At 41.0% G+C, this 20,020-nt stretch overlaps 1 protein-coding gene across 4 annotated transcripts in view; it reads left to right on the plus strand.

Annotated features, from left to right (window-relative positions):
- Positions 1-20,020, plus strand: part of LOC134637718 (protocadherin Fat 3) — a 68,300-nt gene that overhangs the window by 24,670 nt on the left and 23,610 nt on the right. For 2 of the 4 annotated variants that reach the window (XM_063488220.1, XM_063488221.1), the window contains exons 9-34: positions 208-418; positions 1,100-1,171; positions 2,775-2,911; positions 3,448-3,723; positions 3,959-4,169; positions 4,304-4,515; positions 4,755-4,913; positions 5,462-5,583; positions 5,749-5,931; positions 6,027-6,141; positions 6,265-6,546; positions 6,885-7,235; positions 7,545-7,718; positions 7,821-8,351; positions 9,926-10,290; positions 10,614-10,767; positions 11,377-11,484; positions 11,576-11,759; positions 13,287-13,507; positions 14,130-14,582; positions 14,785-14,919; positions 15,035-15,428; positions 16,296-16,492; positions 18,257-18,410; positions 18,498-18,731; positions 18,894-19,072. In XM_063488220.1, the coding sequence (XP_063344290.1) occupies positions 208-418; positions 1,100-1,171; positions 2,775-2,911; positions 3,448-3,723; positions 3,959-4,169; positions 4,304-4,515; positions 4,755-4,913; positions 5,462-5,583; positions 5,749-5,931; positions 6,027-6,141; positions 6,265-6,546; positions 6,885-7,235; positions 7,545-7,718; positions 7,821-8,351; positions 9,926-10,290; positions 10,614-10,767; positions 11,377-11,484; positions 11,576-11,759; positions 13,287-13,507; positions 14,130-14,582; positions 14,785-14,919; positions 15,035-15,428; positions 16,296-16,492; positions 18,257-18,410; positions 18,498-18,731; positions 18,894-19,072 (5,814 nt within the window). Of the gene's footprint in view, positions 1-207; positions 419-1,099; positions 1,172-2,774; positions 2,912-3,447; positions 3,724-3,958; positions 4,170-4,303; positions 4,516-4,754; positions 4,914-5,461; positions 5,584-5,748; positions 5,932-6,026; positions 6,142-6,264; positions 6,547-6,884; positions 7,236-7,544; positions 7,719-7,820; positions 8,352-9,925; positions 10,291-10,382; positions 10,416-10,613; positions 10,768-11,376; positions 11,485-11,575; positions 11,760-13,286; positions 13,508-14,129; positions 14,583-14,784; positions 14,920-15,034; positions 15,429-16,295; positions 16,493-18,256; positions 18,411-18,497; positions 18,732-18,893; positions 19,077-20,020 lie in introns of those variants that run through there. The other 2 variants (XM_063488222.1, XM_063488223.1) reach the window with 2 other exon arrangements.

Genomic DNA, 20,020 nt, shown 5'->3' on the forward strand with positions numbered 1-20,020 from the left:
TCACTCTCACAGCTTGTCTGTTTTGTTTCATGATTTGTTTTTTTGTTTGTTTGTTTGTTTGTTTTTTATATTTCTGTTGTTTTTCATTCAGCACCCTGAGGCAACTGCAATTGTAATTTTTCTATTTGCTGGTGGTTTCATAAGTTGCAGTCCATTTGATCTCTCAGGGCTACCAAACTAATTTATCTATATTGTTCCTTCTCTTAGATAAAAGCAGAGGACGGTGGCGATCCGCCATTATGGTCTACTGTTAAACTTCATGTAGAGTGGATTCGTAAACCTGCCCCCTCACCAGTGCCCCTACTGTTCACCCAGCGGTACTACAATTTCTCCATTTCGGAGACAGCTACTGTTGCCCAGCCAGTGGGAGTCGTGGCTATCAGCCAGTCCAGCACACCTGTCTGGTTCACTATCATCGGTAAGAAAATTAATATAAGATACTGAACTAACAGAGAGCCAAAGAACAGTACATACTCTGAATTTTCTCATGAAGTTAGCCACAATAAAAGTGTCCTGGTTACACTAATGAAAAGTTACAAAGTGTTTCTTGATAAAGTTAGTAATAAATTGTTTTAGTTTTCATCATTATTGCCCTGACTCTGGTAAAAAAAAAAAACAGATCTCCTCCCTGGTTTTTGAAAGAACAACTAAGGAATATTAATTTGTATTTGATAGTTAACATTAAATAAAAATATAGAGCTGTTAAAACAGGAAAATATGTTTAATATTTAATTGTTCTTTTTTAATAGACAGAAAAAATGCAAATGCGATGGTTTTTCCCAGTTCATTCTTAGTGTTAATGTTAGTGGAGTAATTGTACAGAAAAGGTTATTCATATTTCAGATAGTTTTAAAAAATAAAAGCATTGGGGATATTTTATTTCAAACTTCCAGAAGTAGGCTCTTATCACCCACCCTTAGCTTAAGTATTCTAATGAAAAGTCAATTTGTATCACTTAGTGACACATATAAATGTAAAAACGTCAAGAGGTCAACTTTGCAGTACTGTATATAAATCATCCAAACCTTTGATCACAAGGATATCCAGACTTCATGAATATTTATATTCTCTTTTTTCTTTCCTCTCTCTCACCTTTAAGGCGGGCGCCCTGCCAGAGAAATGTTCTACATTCCTCAGAATGCATGTGGAAGAAACTGCTCGCTTGACACAGGTCGGGTCAAAGCTAATTTTGCCACACCTTTTCCCCCAAATGCTGCAACTTTGAAGAAATTAAGGAAATCCAGGAAATGTAGCACGCAGTTCCATGACCTTGTTTAGCCAAAGGCAGAAGTGATTGATCTGAGTTTGGAATAGTAATCTCACACAGCTCCACTAATACTATGCGGTATCATTATCTCTGCCCACACAGGACAGGTTTGTGCTATTAGTTCAGCTACATTGTAACTACTTTGGAAAGTTACTGCATTTCTGATAGAAGCAGCCTGTAATGATACTGCTCACCTTCCATAAGGCCTCCATACAGTATTTTTATAAAACAACAGGCTGTTTTAATGTTTCCACTTAGGGCTGAATTCAAATGCACCTCACTGTTTTTTTAGCAGTTATGGATAAACCTTACAGTGACTAAAACAAGTACTAAGAAATGTGAGAGGAATCGCTCTTACAGTATAAATGACCCTTCAGAGATTTACCACCCACATTTTCAGATGCTCCTTAGATTTACAGAACTTCACAGAGCTCTAGCCCAGTGCTTTGCTGTCAAGCCCGGCAGCATTAGTATTTCGGATCACTCTCACTGCTTTGTGCATCATTGGTCAGCCACTGCAAACAACTGTGGAGCTGAAGCTGCACTGGAGCGTTTAGCAACTAAAGAGGCAGATTGTAGTCCTCTGGTGGAGACCAAAGCCAGAGCTGCAAATATTGGATACTTTGCTTACATTTGTTAGGGGCCATGTACAGTTTGAGAGTTTTGCATATAATTGCTTTTTTTTTACTGCATTTCTTTTTAATCACACTAGAGAAATATTTCTTAATCTTTTTAATGGCACTGAATGCGATTTGGTGATATAGATAGACAGAAGAGTTTGATTCTTATAAGGCTTTCTTATCTGGCGTGCTCTTCCTAGATTAATCACAGAACTCTGGGGCATCATTCCACCCTGACAGGAAAAGAAACTAGTGATTACATACTGTAATTTTCTTTTTTCTCAATGCTGTCAGATTGATCCCTCGTAGTGTTCAATTGACCTACTGCTCTGCCATGAAAAGTAGAACAAAAAATAAATAAATAAACAATGTGAGATCCTGTATTTTGCTCCCACTCAACACGCATCAGTGGTTGTGTGAAAAATGCCCAATCAGTATTCATATGCTGAGGGGTGCTCAGGCTCCCAGATATCTCGGGAGAGAAGCTGGAATGAGAGGAAGGATGGTACCGAATACCTAACACATATCAATCCCCTCCCTCACTTTAATCAAACATTAAGCCTTTAAACTGTACACTCACCGCCCGTGGAAAAGACCCTGCTGCGGGTTTTTGATCTCTGAGATGGGTTGTGTTTTGGAGTGATAAGACAGATGTTTGCGTGGCTGTTAACAGCTCTCAGGCTGCCAAGTGGGTTTGGTGCTACATCACATTGCATTTCAGTTCATTTTATTTCACAGTCCCTCCAGCTCCAGACGAAGGCACCTGGCCAAAACAATTACACAGTAATAACTTAGAGCACCTGAGTCTTATATGCAGTGCGAATACTAAAAGGCTGACACTATGTGTGTGTGTGCGGGGTGGGTGTGTGTGTGTTCATTTATTCCAGGGAGCTTTGACATGCAGTTTGACCTCCAACTGGGGGTGGGGACTCTAGTCGTGGCCAAGCCCCTTGATGCGGAGGTGCAGTCTGTGTACAACATGACGGTACAGGTGACAGATGGGACCAACTTTGCCACAGCACAGGTACACAGAGTTTTGATTTGTTATGCACTGGCGCTGCCTCTCATACGCCCCAGACCCACATCAAATTAAATTATTGTTCCCTCTTTTCACGGGGAACTGTTTACGCTCAGCTTCGCTTCCTCCGCTTGCGCTCGGTTTTTCTGAAATTATCTCATACTGACTATGAAATGTGCTTTTGTTGCCCTGCTTTGACATTCCCTGTGCTCCTGCTGTCGGGGCTCCCCTACTGGGTATATCTTGTAAGGGAAATCCTTGATATCAGAGAATTAATGGGATTACTCTGGGCAAATAAAGGTCAAGATACAAAAAGAACCTCATGCCTCTTGGACAGCGCTCGCTCTGGCTTACAAGTCTGCCATAAATAGGGCCTTGTCTTAATGCAAATAGTGTTCAGTCGTGTCTGAGCCTTGCATTTACTCTACAATTGGATTGAGGATTGTCAGTTACCGAAGCTAATTCGACTCCAAGTCTCCTATCGCTGTTTGCCACTACGCTGACTATGCAGATTTCCCCTTTCCTATCTCTTCATCACTCAGGTGTTCATTCGAATACAGGACAGCAACGACAACCCTCCAGTTTTTTCTCTGCCAGCTTATGATGTCAGCATATCTGAGGACATACCAGTTGACATGGAGCTGCTGCGGGTCAGAGCATCAGACATTGATGAGCGTGCCCGTTTGAGCTTCTCCATCTATGGTAGCGTAGACCCGGCCAGCATGAGGCTGTTTAGGGTCAATCCTGGCACAGGAGTCGTCTACACTGCAGACAGGCTCGACTATGAAGCCCGGACACAGCACATCCTCACTATTATGGTGGGAAAGGAAACATGGATGACAATCTGTTCGTGTGTGTGTGTGTGTGTGTGTGTGTGTGTGTGTGTGTGTATGTGAGCTTGGATGTTACTGTGAGTCTCTATGCGCCACTGTGCTATCCAATAAATTATGTCCGTTTTGGCAACTGTGTCTGCCTCACTTAATTTTTGCTGATTTTGTTCTTTTATCACCTCGTACAGCTCTATCCATATTCATCTCTCGTTTGCTGCTGTAGGTCAAGGATCAGGAGTTTCCATTTAACCGTGACCTGGCTCGTATCCTGGTGGCAGTGGAAGATTCCAATGATAACATTCCCTACTTCACCAGCACCGTATACGATGCTACGGCCTACGAGACTTTTTCTGTAGGCACGTCTGTAGTGCAGGTGACGGCCCTAGACAAAGACAATGGGATTAATGGGCAGCTCACCTATACTATAGAAGCAGGTATGGTCCAATGTGCAAGAAAATTATTCTCATTTTGATTTGTATCTGTGCTTGTGTTTTAAACAGTGTAGTGACCTGTGATTTCTTTTTGCATCCTCCTTTAATAGTGTCTGTAACCTTTCTGCTACTTTCAGGTAACACCGGTGGTGTGTTTGGCATTGATAATACCACGGGCCTTATCTTCATTGCCAAGGAACTGGACCTCACTTCTTTAGGCTTTTACACCCTCAGTGTGCGCGTCACAGACAGTGGATTTCCCCCATTAATGGCCACTGCTTCAGTTCGCATTTCCTTGATCCTCTCAGACTTCTCCAAACCGAAATTCTCTCAGGAGTATCAGGCTGAGGTAAAAAAATAAATAAATAAATAAAGTTAGAGATAAATTACTGTCTGAAGGGAGAAGGCTGGAGAGGGTGGGAGAGATAGGAGGAATAAAGACAGGCTTGAAGGCGGTATGTGTGTATAGAGGTTAAATGTCTAGACAGATATACAGGAGGTAAGAACGGTATTTTTCAGGAAATGGTCTATACAACTCACTCAAGTTCTGAAAATCTACCTGTATATTTCTGCTCTTTGGCTTTATAGATTATGGAGAACAGCAAAACTGGAACTTACGTGATCACTGTTAGCGCCCTCAGCCGCTCAGCACTCATTTATGACATCACCAGAGGCAACGAGGAGCGCTGCTTCTTTATTAACCACCATACCGGTGTAATCACTACACGCAAACCGCTGGACTTTGAGGTTTGTTAATGTTTTTCTTTTTTGGTTATATATTGGATGTATAGATGCTTAGCAGTCAAACAGTGGGTACGAGGGGCTTCCGTTCTGTCCCAAGTGCATTTTGTAGGTGTGCCTTTGACCCAAATATATAGTCAGTCATAAAGAATTATATTCAGCCAAAAAAAGCACCAGCAAACAAGCAGTCCTGGAACAGATGGTGTGGCCCTCAGAGCCGTAATCAGCATTACATCTAATCACTCACTGTGATTAGATGAGAAAAAAGTAACTGAGAGTGCATAAATATGCAGAGGTTCTCCAAGATGCTTCTAACAAGCTGTCATTTCAGTCACTTGTTTGAATATACCCTGAGGACAAGGTATCGTTGGAAAGGGAAAGGATGGTAACATGAAATATTTATGTGATTTCTTTTTCTATTTACAAAGATTTATAGCATTATTTTTAAAGCCACTGTCACGTTCTTCTTTGTGCAAAAAAAGTTGGCTTTACATCGGATCTAAATTGAATTAGTTTTTTTTAAACAATTTAACTGGATTTCTTTGTTTTGCCAGCAAACAACATCTTACTTTTTGGTGGTGCGTGCCCTGAGCATGGCTGGAGTGGAAGCCAGCACCTCTGTCATCATACAAGTAGTGGATGTGAACGACAGCCCACCTGTATTCCAACAAATCAGGTATTAGTGGTGGTCATAGTTGATATGCAGATATAACTAAAGCTTTGACATTGACATGCTGCTCTGTCTTTTTGTGTGTAGGCTTGTTGAGTGTTAAAAAGTGATTTTCTCGACCGACCTAAGAAATATTTGACTGACATCAGCATTGCCTTTTTCTCCTAACAGGTATGTCGGCGTAGTCAGCGAGGCTGCTCCAATCAACAGTGTGGTCCTGGCAGAGGACGGTAACCCTTTGGTTATCCAGGCAACTGATAAGGATCGCAACCACAATGCCCTGTTAGTGTTCGAGATCATAGGTGAGACTGCTCGGATGTTCTTCAGCGTGGACTCTGGGACTGGATCTATCCGGTAGGTGATAGTGCTGTGCAGAAGTTGTATCACAATTGATCTGATTAATTTCCTTATAAGTTGATATTTAATGGGTTTGTTTAAATGATTTTTAGAACGATTGCCAGTCTGGACTATGAAACCTTCTCTGAGTTCGTCTTTCGGGTTCATGTTAGAGATAGTGGCCAGCCTCCACGGGATGCTGACAGCCCAGCAGAGGTACTTATAAAGGTAAGCAAATAACATATGAATCAGCTTTCATTGTCTCATAAACAACTCTTGACTCACTTTGAGTTCTGCGTTATCGTAGTCATTTCTCAACATTATTTTCACTCCCTGTGTACCACGTCTTAGGTGATCAACATCAATGACTCGCCCCCAAAGTTTTCCCAGGACACTTATGAGACAATCCTCTTGTTGCCTACCTACATGGGTGTAGAGGTTCTTAGGGTTAAGGCTCTTGACCCCGATATGACCTCTGACCCCACACTTAACCCTGACAAGTCTATCACACCACAGCTACTTTACTCTTTGGTGGATAACAATGTGGAGTTCTTTTCTGTTGAGCCATACACTGGAGTTGTGACCGTCATCAGTCAGAGCCTCAATAAAGACCGTTATCGCTTCAATGTGAAGGTAGGTCTTTAGTGGACATGAAATACCATTTGAAAGTCTTTTCATCATTCTGCTATGTGGACTAAGCTGGGTAAACATAATAATGATTTCCTCCAGAAGGGTCAGTTCTACCTGGGTCAGTGCAGAGTTGTGTACATAGAGCCCAAAATTATTTGGTGACTTGATGTGGGACACATCATCTGCATGACTCAGGATTTTCTGACCCAGGATTACATCCAGAATTATTTTACTGTTTTTATTAAGAAAATAAGGGCAGTCAAATTCAGCTAAGAAAAAAAACTCCAGCATTACATTCTCTGCTATAGCTAATTCTGACTCATTTATCTTCTTTCTTTAAGGTTTGGGATGGACGTTTTTCCAGCATGACACTGGTCACGGTGCTTGTCCGAGAAGCTATAGACAGCGGAATTCTCTTCACCTTCCCAGTCTACTCTGCCTCCATCCCAGAGAACATACCCAATATCACCTTAGTGACTGTGGTGAGCACAGTTGGTCACCGCCTCAACGAGCCACTCAAGTACACTCTGCTGAACCCCGTTGGGCGCTTCAGCATTTGGCCCACTTGCGGAGCAGTGTTCACTACCGGTGTGCCTTTTGACAGAGAGGAGAAGGACAGTTATGAATTGGTGGTGGAGGTCAGCAGGGAAGATGAAATATTGAGGGTGGCTAGGGTGATCGTGCAAGTACAGGTAGGTATGGAAATCATCTGTCTGCAAGAATGCTTCTAGTTGTTGCTTTTTCTGTCCATCCTTCACATTTACAGTAATGCAGACTTGGGCGTATTGGGGCAGTCCTGTGTTTTCAATTCTTTTGGTTTAGAATGCTTTAAATACATTTTACATTGCGGCTTGAATGTGTTTTTGTTATAGACTAATTTGGTAGGACAGTGGTGCAGTGGTCAAGAGATTGCGGTGCAGATTTTGTGTTGCTGAACAGTATTAAGCCTCCTGAGCTTTAAAATGACCCCATTATGTTTTTCTTAAAATCAAATCTTCTAGGTGGAGGATGTAAACGACAACTCTCCACAGTTTGTGAACCTTCCCTACTACGCTGTAGTGCAGGTAGAAGCACAGCCAGGATCAAGTGTTTTCAGGGTCTCAGCTACTGACAAAGACTACGGTCGGAATGGACAAGTGACGTACAGCCTTAAGGAGCAGCACAGAAACTTTCAAGTAAGTAAAACATCTTCCCTTATTTTATATGGGAGGCTGTAAAATGTTATAATTGTGCAAGTTCACGAGTTGGACTAATTAATGTCTATAAATCCCATGCAGGTGCACCCTGTGACAGGAGAGCTGACCTTAAAGAGAGCCTTCGAGGCAGATTTATCTAACGCAGAGTACAAACTGATCCTCGTGGCAACTGACGGTGGCTTCCCTCCTCTGTCCAGTGAGGTGGAGCTGCCTGTTAGTGTAGTAAATAAAGCTATGCCAGTATTTGACAAGCCTTTTTATGGTGTCACCGTCAAAGAGGATTTGGATGTCTCCACCTCCGTCTTGTGTATCAATGCCAGTAGTCCCGAGGGCCAGAGCGTCATCTTCACCATCACAGATGGAGACCCTTCCCTCCAGTTTGACATTGGCTTTGACACAGGAATCATCCGTGTGATTTACCCGTTAGACTATGAGACCACACAGTATTACCGTTTAACGGTGAAGGCTACCGATACACTGACCGGAGCTAAGTCGGAGGTCGACGTGGACATTGTCATGCTGGACGTGAACGATAACCCACCGCTGTTCCTGAACACCTCATACTCAGCTGTGCTCTCTGAGAACTCCATGATTGGAACGCCCGTCTTACAGGTGTGTGTGTGCGCACGCCTGTGTTTGCTGAGTTAGTCCAGTGTGTACTCTAACTGAATGAGTGTTTACACTTAAGAGTCACTTCAGCAGCATTGCGGATGGCTCATTTATTCATGGGAAGATGGTGTGATATTTGCCTAGAAATTTCCCAGTGGAAGTGCTTGACCTTTAATACAATAGTGCTCTTTTTTCATTCAGGAACATATTTCTGTTTACAAGATGAGAACATCATATGATTGAATTTGGATTTTTCTCACATCTTTTTAAGTCAGTCAGCAAAATACTGTAGGCCTGTGTCCCTTTTTACTAGCATTAAAGTGTAAAAGAAACAGATTTAAGAACAGGGGCTTATAATCACTGAGCATACTCACTGAGCCTTAAAATATGCTTTGCTCTTGCTCTGTGGTACTGCAGTGTTGTTTACAATGTGGGTCATATTTGACCTGATCAAAAGCACGTCTCTGCCTCAGCAGTCAAATAATGAATTTCTGGACAACCAAGAAGGGATGCCAAATGGTTTGGTATTAGTACATGAAACAGTTGCTAAGAGATGACCTAAGTTTCTGTTTATTAGCTCTGAATGGCTATAATGGGCAATATATAAAGATAACTTTGATAACCTAAAAATCTTGGTGGTCCTCCTTGGTATGAAGGTCAGCTTTTTCAACTTTAGTTAAAATTGGGGAGAAATGTTTGGTCTATAAATGTACAAATCTGTAAACAAAATCAAGTACGGCAACCACATCAGTTAAATTAACACAAGTGGCCTGTGTTAATATAAGCCTGGTGAACTGAGTTTTCCCCAGGTCGTTGATGAACAAGTAGGTGATCTGACTGGCGCAGCCTGGTGAAACAGTGTGGCCTCTCATTGTTTTACAAGACAAAATAATTATTTGTTTAAGTCTAAGAAACCAAAATGCCAAAATAGATTTTTGCTTATTTCAGTGACCTCTAGTGGTTATGTGCTGTGTTTTTTGTAGTTTCTCAATATCAAAATATCAGTTTCTCAGTACCTATTTATTATAGGTACAGCTGGCCTTCATATATTTGAAAATCATGCATATGTTTAAAAGGTTAACTGCACAAACTCACTTCCAACTTTGACCCAATTGTGGCATTACATTGCTCAAGTCACAGATATAAAAAAACAGGGGACCAAATTTCAAAACCTTTTATATTTGTTTAAAAGAGCTGCACAGACTCTGACAGAAGTAAAAACACTTGGAGCGCTATGGCGGACTAATCAGATTTTCTGTTTGGCTTCCGTATGTTTGTTCCACCGCCTCCTTTAACATTATATCACAACTTTTAATATTTTTATATTTTATTACTTTATTTTTGTAAATATAGTTGTATCTCAGCAAAATGTTCACGCTGAATGTTAAACAAATGCTTTGACAAGGTTTTAGATGTCTTTCTATCCTATTCTCAGTAAAATCTGGAACGTTATTTACTTTTTCAATTGGTTGCAGTGGTGGTGCTGTACCCACAGAGTATGTGTGGGGTAAGCAAATCAGCCCTTATCTTGAATAATGCATGAGGCAGGACACAATTGAATGTAACTCTCCGTGTAGGTGTTTGCCCAAGACCAGGACACAGAAAAGAACGCCGTGGTGAGTTACCAGATCCTATCTGACATCTACAACAGCACCGACTACTTCAGCATCGACAGTAACAGCGGGCTGATATACACGGCACGTCTGCTCGACTATGAGCTCATCCAGCGCCACAACTTCATTGTCAGGGCGACGGACAGCGGAGACCCTGCCCTTAGCAGTGATGTTACTGTCTCTGTGACTGTAACTGACACCAATGACAACCCACCTAATTTCAGCCAAATGCTGTACGAGGCCTTTGTCAGCGAGCTGGCTCCCAGAGGACACTTTGTGACTTGTGTTCAGGCATCAGATGCTGACATCTGTGATGCCAGTAGGCTGAGGTAAGGAAAAAGACGCTTTGAGAACTTACCGATTCTGTGTTTTCTCTGTAGAATTGATTTACCTTTGAACCTAGATGAAAATCCTCTTTAAGAATTTTTCAGATTGTCACCTCTTGAAAAGCACAGTGCTGTGGTTTGGTTTACTAAAATCCCAGTAATCCTGGTTCAGTTTCACACGAGGCTTTATTTAGATTTTTCTCAAGCAGTTTTGGCTCAGCACCTCCTCAAGATAAGTAGACACTTGTAATTTGCAGCACCTCTTGAGCAAAATAACTTTGTAGACCGTAAGCAACACAAGCTCTCTCTTCTTCCTCCGCCTTCAGGTACAGTATTCTCTCAGGAAATGAGAAAATGACTTTTATGATGGAGCCAGATACGGGGGTGCTTCGTCTGTCTAACAAGAGGAGACAAGGCATGAAACTCTCCTATCAACTCAATGTGTCTGTGTCGGATGGAGTCTTCACCAGCACTGCTCAGGTGAGACAACTTTTGGCAGTTACGTATTAGTTCTGTCAGCTGATTTGGTCTTTTTTTAAGTCTCAGTAGTCCTTATACACAGAAAGTGGGCTGACCTTCTTCACCGGCCTGTCAAAATTATTACCAACCTTTGCTGCTGCTCAGTGTAACTGCTGTTTCTCACAACTGCCAGCTCCACAGTGGGAGGTTAATGTCTCGCCGTATCAGATTTACTTTGAGGATAAGCTGCCAGCTGGAAAAAACACTCACATCTGTCTCTTAGTGGTAATTACAAATGGGAGATTTGAGGGTGGGGGGGGGGGGGTTGGGTCATATATCACACATTTCTGTTGCAATAACACATCACCCCATTCTTAAAGTTCTTCTTCTGACATGCATGAAATATGTGTGCAGCAGTTCTTCACGGAGGTGTCAGTATCTGTGGCTCGTGTTTAATTCAAATCAGTAACTAATTATTCACAACCCTGGTGTTCTTACTACTGCTTTGCCTTTTTGATTTGATCGTGTTTGACAAATCAGCCGGTGATGTTTATTGGGATGGCAACAGCAACATGTCAGCAGACAGTGAGGATAATGATGATGGAGTGATGTTGCGATGGTGATTCACAGGTGATTGTACGTGTCCTGGGAGCTAACCTGTACAGCCCAGTATTTAGCCAGAGGTTCTACTTGGCTGAGGTCCAGGAAAATGCACCGGAAGGGTCAAAGGTCATTCAGGTAATTTCACTTTTTCAGTGCACTGAAGCCAATTAATGAATACGAAATAACATAATGAGGAATATTGATGAATTTATGTGTGGACATACAGGTCCGCGCAACAGATGAGGACTCTGGACTGTACGGACAGATCACCTACTCATTCATCAACGACCTGGGGAAAACTCAGTTCACCATTGATGCAGATGGGGTGATTTCCACTGTTCAGAAATTAGACCGAGAAAACCCTTTCAACAAGGACATGGTGCTAACTGTGATGGCCCTGGATGGTGGAGGTAACTGTTTCCCTAAAAAGCCATCTTCAAATCAGCTAATATAAGTAGAGATTCTCCGATTGCAATTTTCTTGGCAAATTTCATTTTCCTGTTTTATTTCTCCGCATGACCAAATTTTCTTTCTAATAACAATAACTGAGAGCATATAAAAATAAAAATAAACTTTTCTTCAACACAAAATATTTTTTGTTTAAAAAGTTTATTTAAGTTATTTAACTTTACAGTTTCACCCCAAACTGCTCTCACTGAAATAACTGAAAATAAAGAGCTCTGCTACTGGAAAGAGTTATAAAAAATTGACTGAAATTGAGCTGCTGTACACCCACCTTTACTTGGCCTTCACCAAAAAAGAGCAGGTGCAATAGATTTATATAACAAAAGTTGGTTACATACATCATCATTTCCCAGCATTTTTATAATTACAGGAATTATAAATAACAGGAAATCAACCCTTTCCTCTTTTTCACTTGTCTTCACAACTTTCCTGGTAACTGCATTGATGCTTCTATTGCTCATACTGAGGCTGCTGGCCTCTGACATCTGGATAGCTTTAGCCTTGGGCAAATTTCCTTCATTAGCTTTTTCTTTGCGGGGCTGCCCCTGCAGTTTACTTTGGTAAACTAAATGCCATCATTCACTTTCGGGAACGTCCATACTAACCATGAGTTAGCATGTTGCGTTGAAGGTGCATAGACTTTTTTCCTGTTGTGCATCGATTCATTAATCCTAAATCGATTTTAAATATAAATGTATTCTGCTTTAACCTGAGAATCTCAGGTTAAAGCTCACGAAACTATTCCAACAACCGCCAAACAGTTAAAACAACAAATGAGAGCAAGTAAACGGATACCGCAAAAACACAAACTACTGAAAGCCGACATCTCACAGGTTCCGAAGCTGCGGGTTTCGTTACTCTCCGAGCAAAATACATTGAACCAGCAGCAAAAGAAGATCAAAACTATTTGATAAACACCGTCATGAATTCCCTTTTGCTTTGGCAGTTTTGCTTCTACTACGATGAAATCACACTTCCTGCAGAGCTCTTTCACTCTCTCAGTGTACTTCAAGAACAGTTTCCCATCTTAAATCTCTGTTTTTTGCATTATTTGCTTGCTTATTGCACACCAGTTTACCATTGTGTTCAGCGCTGTCGCCCGCTGTTTTTTTGTTGTTGTTGTTTGTTTTTTTTTTTCAAAAATGACCTCTGACAAGAAAGCCTCATTTCTGCTGTTCAATATTGAAGAAATTTTGCCAAATTTTGCCAAATTCCAAAACACTTAAATGTCTCTAATAAAACCTCTGTAACTTTGCTCTGCTTCACTTCAGCAGCATCAAGTAATGTTTGGTTTTTAAACTACTGCAGAATATTTTAATATTTCTGACTGTCTGAGTCAAAATTGAATCAAATCAAATTGAATTGGGACCTTGTGAATCAGAATTAAATCAGCTATAGAAATCAGTGACAATACCCAGCGCTAATCTGTATCATTTGTGCATATTAAATGTATCTGTGTTTTTATTTTCCAGGCCGTGCATCATTTTGCACGGTACGGGTGGTTCTTGCAGATGAGAATGACAACGCCCCCCGGTTCAGAGCAGTGGAGTATCGTATGAGCATTAAAGCAAATGTTGCCAAAGGTTCTCTTGTCACTCAGATCCAGGCCACTGACCCAGATGCTGGGTCTAATGGAAGGATCACATACTCACTTTACAGTGAGGCACGCCTATCTCTGGTCGATGTTCTGGAGGTCAGTGCATGCTGCTTTTCAACTTCTTTTTGACTGCCCTTTGTAAAAAGAAAAGTTATCCCATGAATTAATATCTATGCAACACATAAAATCACATAAAAATGCAACCACATGCAAACTGCAACAAATTGATTTAAAACTCATTAAAGCACAAACTCTGTTAGCGGTAAACTTGATTTTCAATTAAGGAATGTTTTCACATGACCCTCCATTCCCACTTCAGGGGATTAAAAGCCATCTGTTTGCTGTAGATTATGTATTTTTAATCATCTAACCAAAATGATGTTGCATTAGTGTTGATGCTTTGGTCAATTTTGAAAATACAATTAAATTTAAATAAATGTGGGCTATAAATAAATCGAAACACCATGGGATTAAAGGAATATAGCTGCAACTTATAAACACTGTATGTCGCGGTGAAGCTTGAAGGGCATTGCGGTTCAGTTTGTGCACATAAAACCGTGACGTTCTCCTTGTATTTTATTAATGTTAATCAAAATGATATAAAAATAGCAAAAACTCTTGTGGTTTGGAATTAAACACATAACTACAAATGTCAACAGTTTAAAAAAAAACTCCCAAAAGCTGATTTAAATAGCCTTGTGATTTTGCTGGTGCTCAGGTGGAGCCAGACAGTGGCTGGATGATGACTAAAAGCACAGTGGACCACCTCCAGGGCACTGTGCTGTCCTTCTTTGTCAAAGCCACAGATGGTGGTTCTCCGGCTAAGCACTCCCTGGTGTCCGCCTTCATCCACGTAGTCCCTCCAGATGCATTCGTTCCCTCGTTCAGCCAGCCTCAGTACTCCTTCACCATCCCTGAGGACACAGCGGTAGGAACCGCCCTGGGGTCTGTGTACATGGGTGCTGGACAGACCGGGTTCTTTAGTGCAATTGCAGGGGAGACGCTTGACAGCAACCAGGAGGGGACCTTCCTGGTGGAGAAGGAGACTGGTCTCATCCGTCTGGTGAATCCGCTAGACTATGAAGAGGTCAGCATCTTCCGCTTTAAAGTTGCAGCAACAACAAGACGAGACCTGATTGAGTCAGTCTCCACTGTAGATCTGGAAGTTAAGGTTGGTACCACAATGCCCTGCAGAAGGATAGCATTTGCTTTCTGTTTTTCAGTTGAATAGGGAAATGTGCATATGCAATTATGGATTTCATGAAATAATTGCAGATTTATGTGATAAATTAATTAAAATAGTAAGAAGGGGGTAATTGTGCTGTCTTTTCATTTAGACTTTGTTCAGCTGAAGCAGATTTATTGTTTTATAGATTCTGGATGTCAATGACAACAAGCCGCTGTTTGAGACCAGCACCTATGTAGCAACGGTGATGGAGGGGATGCCTGTGGGGACCAGAGTGGTCCAAGTGCGTGCTCTTGATCCAGACTGGGGCTCTAATGGGCAGGTGTGTGACAGTCAGGTTAAACTGTGAATCATATGTTTGTGATACTTTAAAACAAGCATTTTTCTAAATCCAGAGAGCTACAGGCGCTGCTATGTATCCTTTATTTGAATTGCAGGTAACCTACAGCCTTGGTCCTCTGCTCACCTACAATCTAGACTTGACAAGGGATGCCAGCTCCTTCTCCGGGCCTGTGTCTACCACTTCTGTCTTTGCCATTGACAGTAAAACAGGTTGGATCACCACAGTGAGTCAGATGGACCACGAGGCCTGCTCCAGCTACAGCTTTGAAGTAGTAGCGTCTGATCTGGCCGAGTTACTGCCTCTCTCCTCCACCACAGTGGTGACCATCACTGTGTCAGACGTCAATGACAACCCGCCACTGTTTGAGAGGGAGCTGTACCGAGGTGCCGTAAAGGAGAGCGATCCCCTCGGTGAAGTGGTGGCCGTTCTGAAAACCAAAGATCGAGATGGCACGGATCAAAACCGCCTCGTCAGCTTTTGTATCACTGGTGAGGACACTGAGACAACTAACAGAATGCTGTCCCGCGCACTCTGTGCTGCAGTAACTCTTCGTCTTGCAATGAGATGAGGCTGTGCTGCATCAAAATCATTTATTGGTCTAACATGGTTTCTGTTCCAAAGGTCAAGATATAAATTAATTTGAACTGATATGCCAAAAACAGCTTTCCTTTAATTTGTATATATATTTTTTTCATTTTAATATTACAAAGTGCCCATTATACTATGAAACAAAAATGCTTTGTAGAAAACCTTAATCTACACTCATGTGAAGAAAAAAGAAGTTTTTGCACTATGACAGCTGGGACGGGCTCGTGGCTGATGGATAGAATTATCAGGCAGGTGCTTCTAATGAAATGCACTTGATGAATTGATCATTCTCTTTCACAGCCTTACCCATTACTTTATGCGTTCGCTCTTTTTAAAAAAAAAATGAAAATAATAAAGAGCATTGCTTGGCCTCTCCAGCAAAACTCTGACCTTGATAATGAGTAAGAGCACGTCCATTCACAACACACTGTGTGGTAATGATTGTGGATGATGTATTTTGTCCTTGTTTTCTGGCATTTAAAAAATACAGATCGGCCGAATGAAAGTGTCATAAAAGGTCAAACTTTTAAACTTTGAAGGGCCACGGCCGCTGCCCTACCCGTCTGGTTTACATTATGAAGATGGTTATTGATTGCACCAAAGGGTGCCTGCATCATTTTTTATGTGCGGTTGGAGAGAATCTTGTTCTCATTCATCTTGCGAATGAGTAATGACTCGCAGTTTGTTTACATTTAATACAATACATCTTCACTCCTTTCTTCACTTTTTAGTGTCAGCGCTTTAATTCTCATCTGTATGATCTCCAGGGGGAAATCCACGAGGAGTGTTTGGCCTGACCCTTGTGCAGGGGGACTGGAAGGTTTATGTAAGTGGTCTGCTGGATCGCGAGCAGCAGGACTGGTACCTGCTCAACATCACTGCCAGCGATGGCCTTTATGTCGCTCACACCGCAGTGGAGGTTACAGTCATGGATGCAAATGACAACAGACCCATCTGCAACCAGGTCAGGGATAAAGACAAATGGAAAGTGTGCAAAATGAAAATATGCAAAGTAAACAAACTGAGAGGAGCTTGTGGAATGTATAGAGCATTGCAGAGTAATTGGCTCTATCTGCTGTTTGTCTCCATATTCCAGTTAATTTTCTGTCTATAAACAGAGAGAATGCATTGCTTGTGACCATGCATGCAGTCATGTATGCTTATTAGTGAAAAGGTAAGTTAGGGCATTGTGTTTGTGGACTGAATGGGGAAAACAAAAGCTGTTTATCAAAGAAGGAATTTTTAATCATTTTAAGTCTCATTTAAATTGTTTTCTTTTTCAATCCCAATGAGAGCATCAAGATTAGTGGAGATTCCCAGTTCCCCCAATGATGAACTTTCTTTTGGGTAATCTTAACGCTGGCTTAGCTCTGGAAATTCAGCTGTGTTGAATAATGTTCAAATCTGCATATTCATGACTTAGTAAAGAAAAGCAAAGTCTGTGGTTTCACGAGTAAAACTGGATTTGCTCACTTCAAATATTGATACTTTGTTCTAAAGTGCATCGAAGTACTAACTCGCTGCAAATTCAGCCAAATTGTCTTTGTATTATATTTCAGGCCAAGTGTTGTAATTTATGTATAAACTGACTTTTACATAGTGCTTTTATGGAGTGCATAATGCAGTCTTAATCTAATAGCGTACTAAACCGATGAATGGTTCTCTTTGAATTACACAAGTTTGAGAATTTACACAAATAAAAGACAGTAATCATGATAAAGCCAATTAAGTTGAGTCCCTTGTGCTATTTCCTACCTTCCAACTCCAACATTCACCCTACATTTAGAGTTAGCCTCAAAAAGACAATCTAGGAGAGGAAAATCTTTGTGAAATGAGAGAATAATTGGACTGTGAAGTCTTCTGGGGGCTCTCCTTTCATTTAGTAAAATTCTGCAGTTCTTCAGTTTCACATAATTAGTTGAGAAACTTTCTTTTTCCCTCAAAACTCTAAACTCCTTGAAATGCTCCCTGTTCTCCTCTGATAGTCTTTTTTTCCCCTTCTCGCACGAGCCAACACTATAACTACAAAGTGATTAGTCTGACGTTACATGGCGACAGCAACAACTGGATCAAAATGACACTCACATTGCCACAGAATGAACTCTAACTGCTGTTTGGGCATCTTTTCTAATGTTTTTTTTTTTCATAGGAAGAGTAGTAGTAGTAGTAATATTAATGGCGTTTTTCTAGTAGTAACGATTTCAAACTCTTAGCTGGTGCTTGCTCCTTTCTTGTTTTTTTTTGTTAAGTGATTAATCAGGCTATAAATATTAGAAAATCCCCAATTTAATGCTTTGAATTTTTATTTTGTTCAACAAACAAAAATGCAAAGATGATATAAAACAAATTATTGGCATTTTTCAAACCTTTGACTGGTTACTAGGTGTTTCACCTTTATATATTTTAAATCTGAACGTTAGAAGATTCAGCAGAGCCAACAGAACAGGGTGGGGTGTGCTAAATTGCCGTTGCCGCTGCTGGTCCGTGTTTGATGAAATTGTGAGGCCACTAAGCTCCATTTCTCCAGTCAGTCACTGGCAGAAATGGACACTGGGTGATAAAAGGGAACTTAGCTGACCCTGTTCTATTAGCTGGAATAATGGATCAAGTGCCCAGTAGTTGGATGTCTTTTTAATGTATTAGACAGATGCATTTTTTTTAACTAGAATGGTTAGTGTTACTATTACTGTGCACTTTAATTTCTGCATATGCTTTTGTGTTATCACAGGCCGTGTATAGCACCTCTTTTCCTGAGGACATTCCCATTAACAAGGGCATTCTAAGAGTGGGTGCAACAGATGCTGACTCAGGCTCCAGTGCTGAGATCCAGTATTCACTGTTTGGCATTGGGGTTGAAGATTTCTACATGGATGCAAACACCGGTACATTTACATATTTAATTTCAAGGGTTTGTAACAAAAACAAACAAACAAAAATCTCTTTTTGTACCTCCCCATTTATGCCCTTAGGTGAGTTGCGTACAGCCATTGTGATGGACCGGGAATTGGCCCCCAGCTACAAACTCATCGCCCAGGCAACTGACGGGGGAGGCCTGTTCTGTCGCTCTGATATTTTTCTCAAAGTGTTAGATGTGAATGACAATGCCCCCCTCTTCTCATCCACTCATTACCTGGCGAGCGTGTATGAGAATGCTTCGCCTAAGGCTTTGCTCACCCGTCTACAAGCCAGCGACCCAGATGAAGGTAAGCTGGTGTTAGATAAGTAATGTCAGGCAGTGATGATGTATTCAGAAAGTTTTAAACTTTAAATTATTAAAAAATAATGTACTGTTTTAGTGTCCGAGCAAGATTATGAGCCAAGATGTAATATATTGTGAACAGTTAGTATGAATGTGTTTTTTCCAGGTCTCAACCGTACAGTGCTGTATTCTCTGGTGGACTCAGTGAATGGGTTCTTCTCCATCGACCCGGTAACTGGAGTAGTAGTTCTGGAGAAGTCTTTGGACAGAGAGAGCCGGGACTCCTATCGTGTTCGTGTGCAGGCCACTGATCGAGCTGGACAACAGGGGGCACTGTCCTCACAGGTTGGTGGGTAGTCCAAGTGACCCACATTCAGTATTGATTGTGTCTACAATCAATGTTAAGTCTACCAAACGTTACTGTAGGAAATATTTACGCCCTGATGCTCCTGATACAAAAAAAGCCACTTGTTCTGAAATGAATGAATAATTGAAAGACTAAATAAAATAATAAATAATAAAAATGCACTTTTGAACTAAACTGACATTTATAACAGTGTTTGCAGCATTTATGTTTTTTGGGTAACATAATCTTGTTTTTCAGGTAAATCTGAAATCTGAAAAAAATCAGGTGAATAACACATGATCCTTGAAGAGATTAGGTAAATCCCCAATTAGATTTTAATTAAGATAGCTCGTAGTCATATGAACCGTGTGGAACAGAAAAAACGACGCAGTTACAGAGAGAAATGGTGTAGAAAAGGTGGAAAACAGATACGTGGCAAATCTGAAACTAGGGTTGTGTCTTACAGATGCTATTTAAAAGTAAACTTTGTTTTATTTTAGAAGAAAACTTTAATTTTACTCATTCACTGACCATAAATGCTGGGAATGGCATTATTTTTAGAAGTAGGTGTCACTTTCATTACAAATATAGAGAGGAGTAGTTGTTGCTCTGTTACTTGTAGTAGATGTTTGTCATAGCCACAATGACATAAAAGCAAAACTACTGTAATAGGATTAGTGGTGTCCTGTATTAAGTAGGTGGAACTTGTGACTCTATATTCTATAGAGTCAAAATAGCATTCATCTAGTAGCCACCAAACTCTCTCACCCTATAGAAGGCACAGATTTTAGTTGGATTTTGCCTCAGCTTCCTATTTTATTACTAAAGCATATTTTTCTGTACAGCTTCTGTATGTGCTTGTGGTCCCTTCTGCCTTGTGGTGAAACTGAACTATCGGTGCTGGAAGCAGTGCAGTAAAGTGGTTAGGTGCTGTTTTACAGTCTTGT

Source organism: Pelmatolapia mariae, linkage group LG10_11 (assembly GCF_036321145.2).
Source record: "Pelmatolapia mariae isolate MD_Pm_ZW linkage group LG10_11, Pm_UMD_F_2, whole genome shotgun sequence".
Classification (NCBI taxonomy): Eukaryota; Metazoa; Chordata; class Actinopteri; order Cichliformes; family Cichlidae; genus Pelmatolapia; species Pelmatolapia mariae.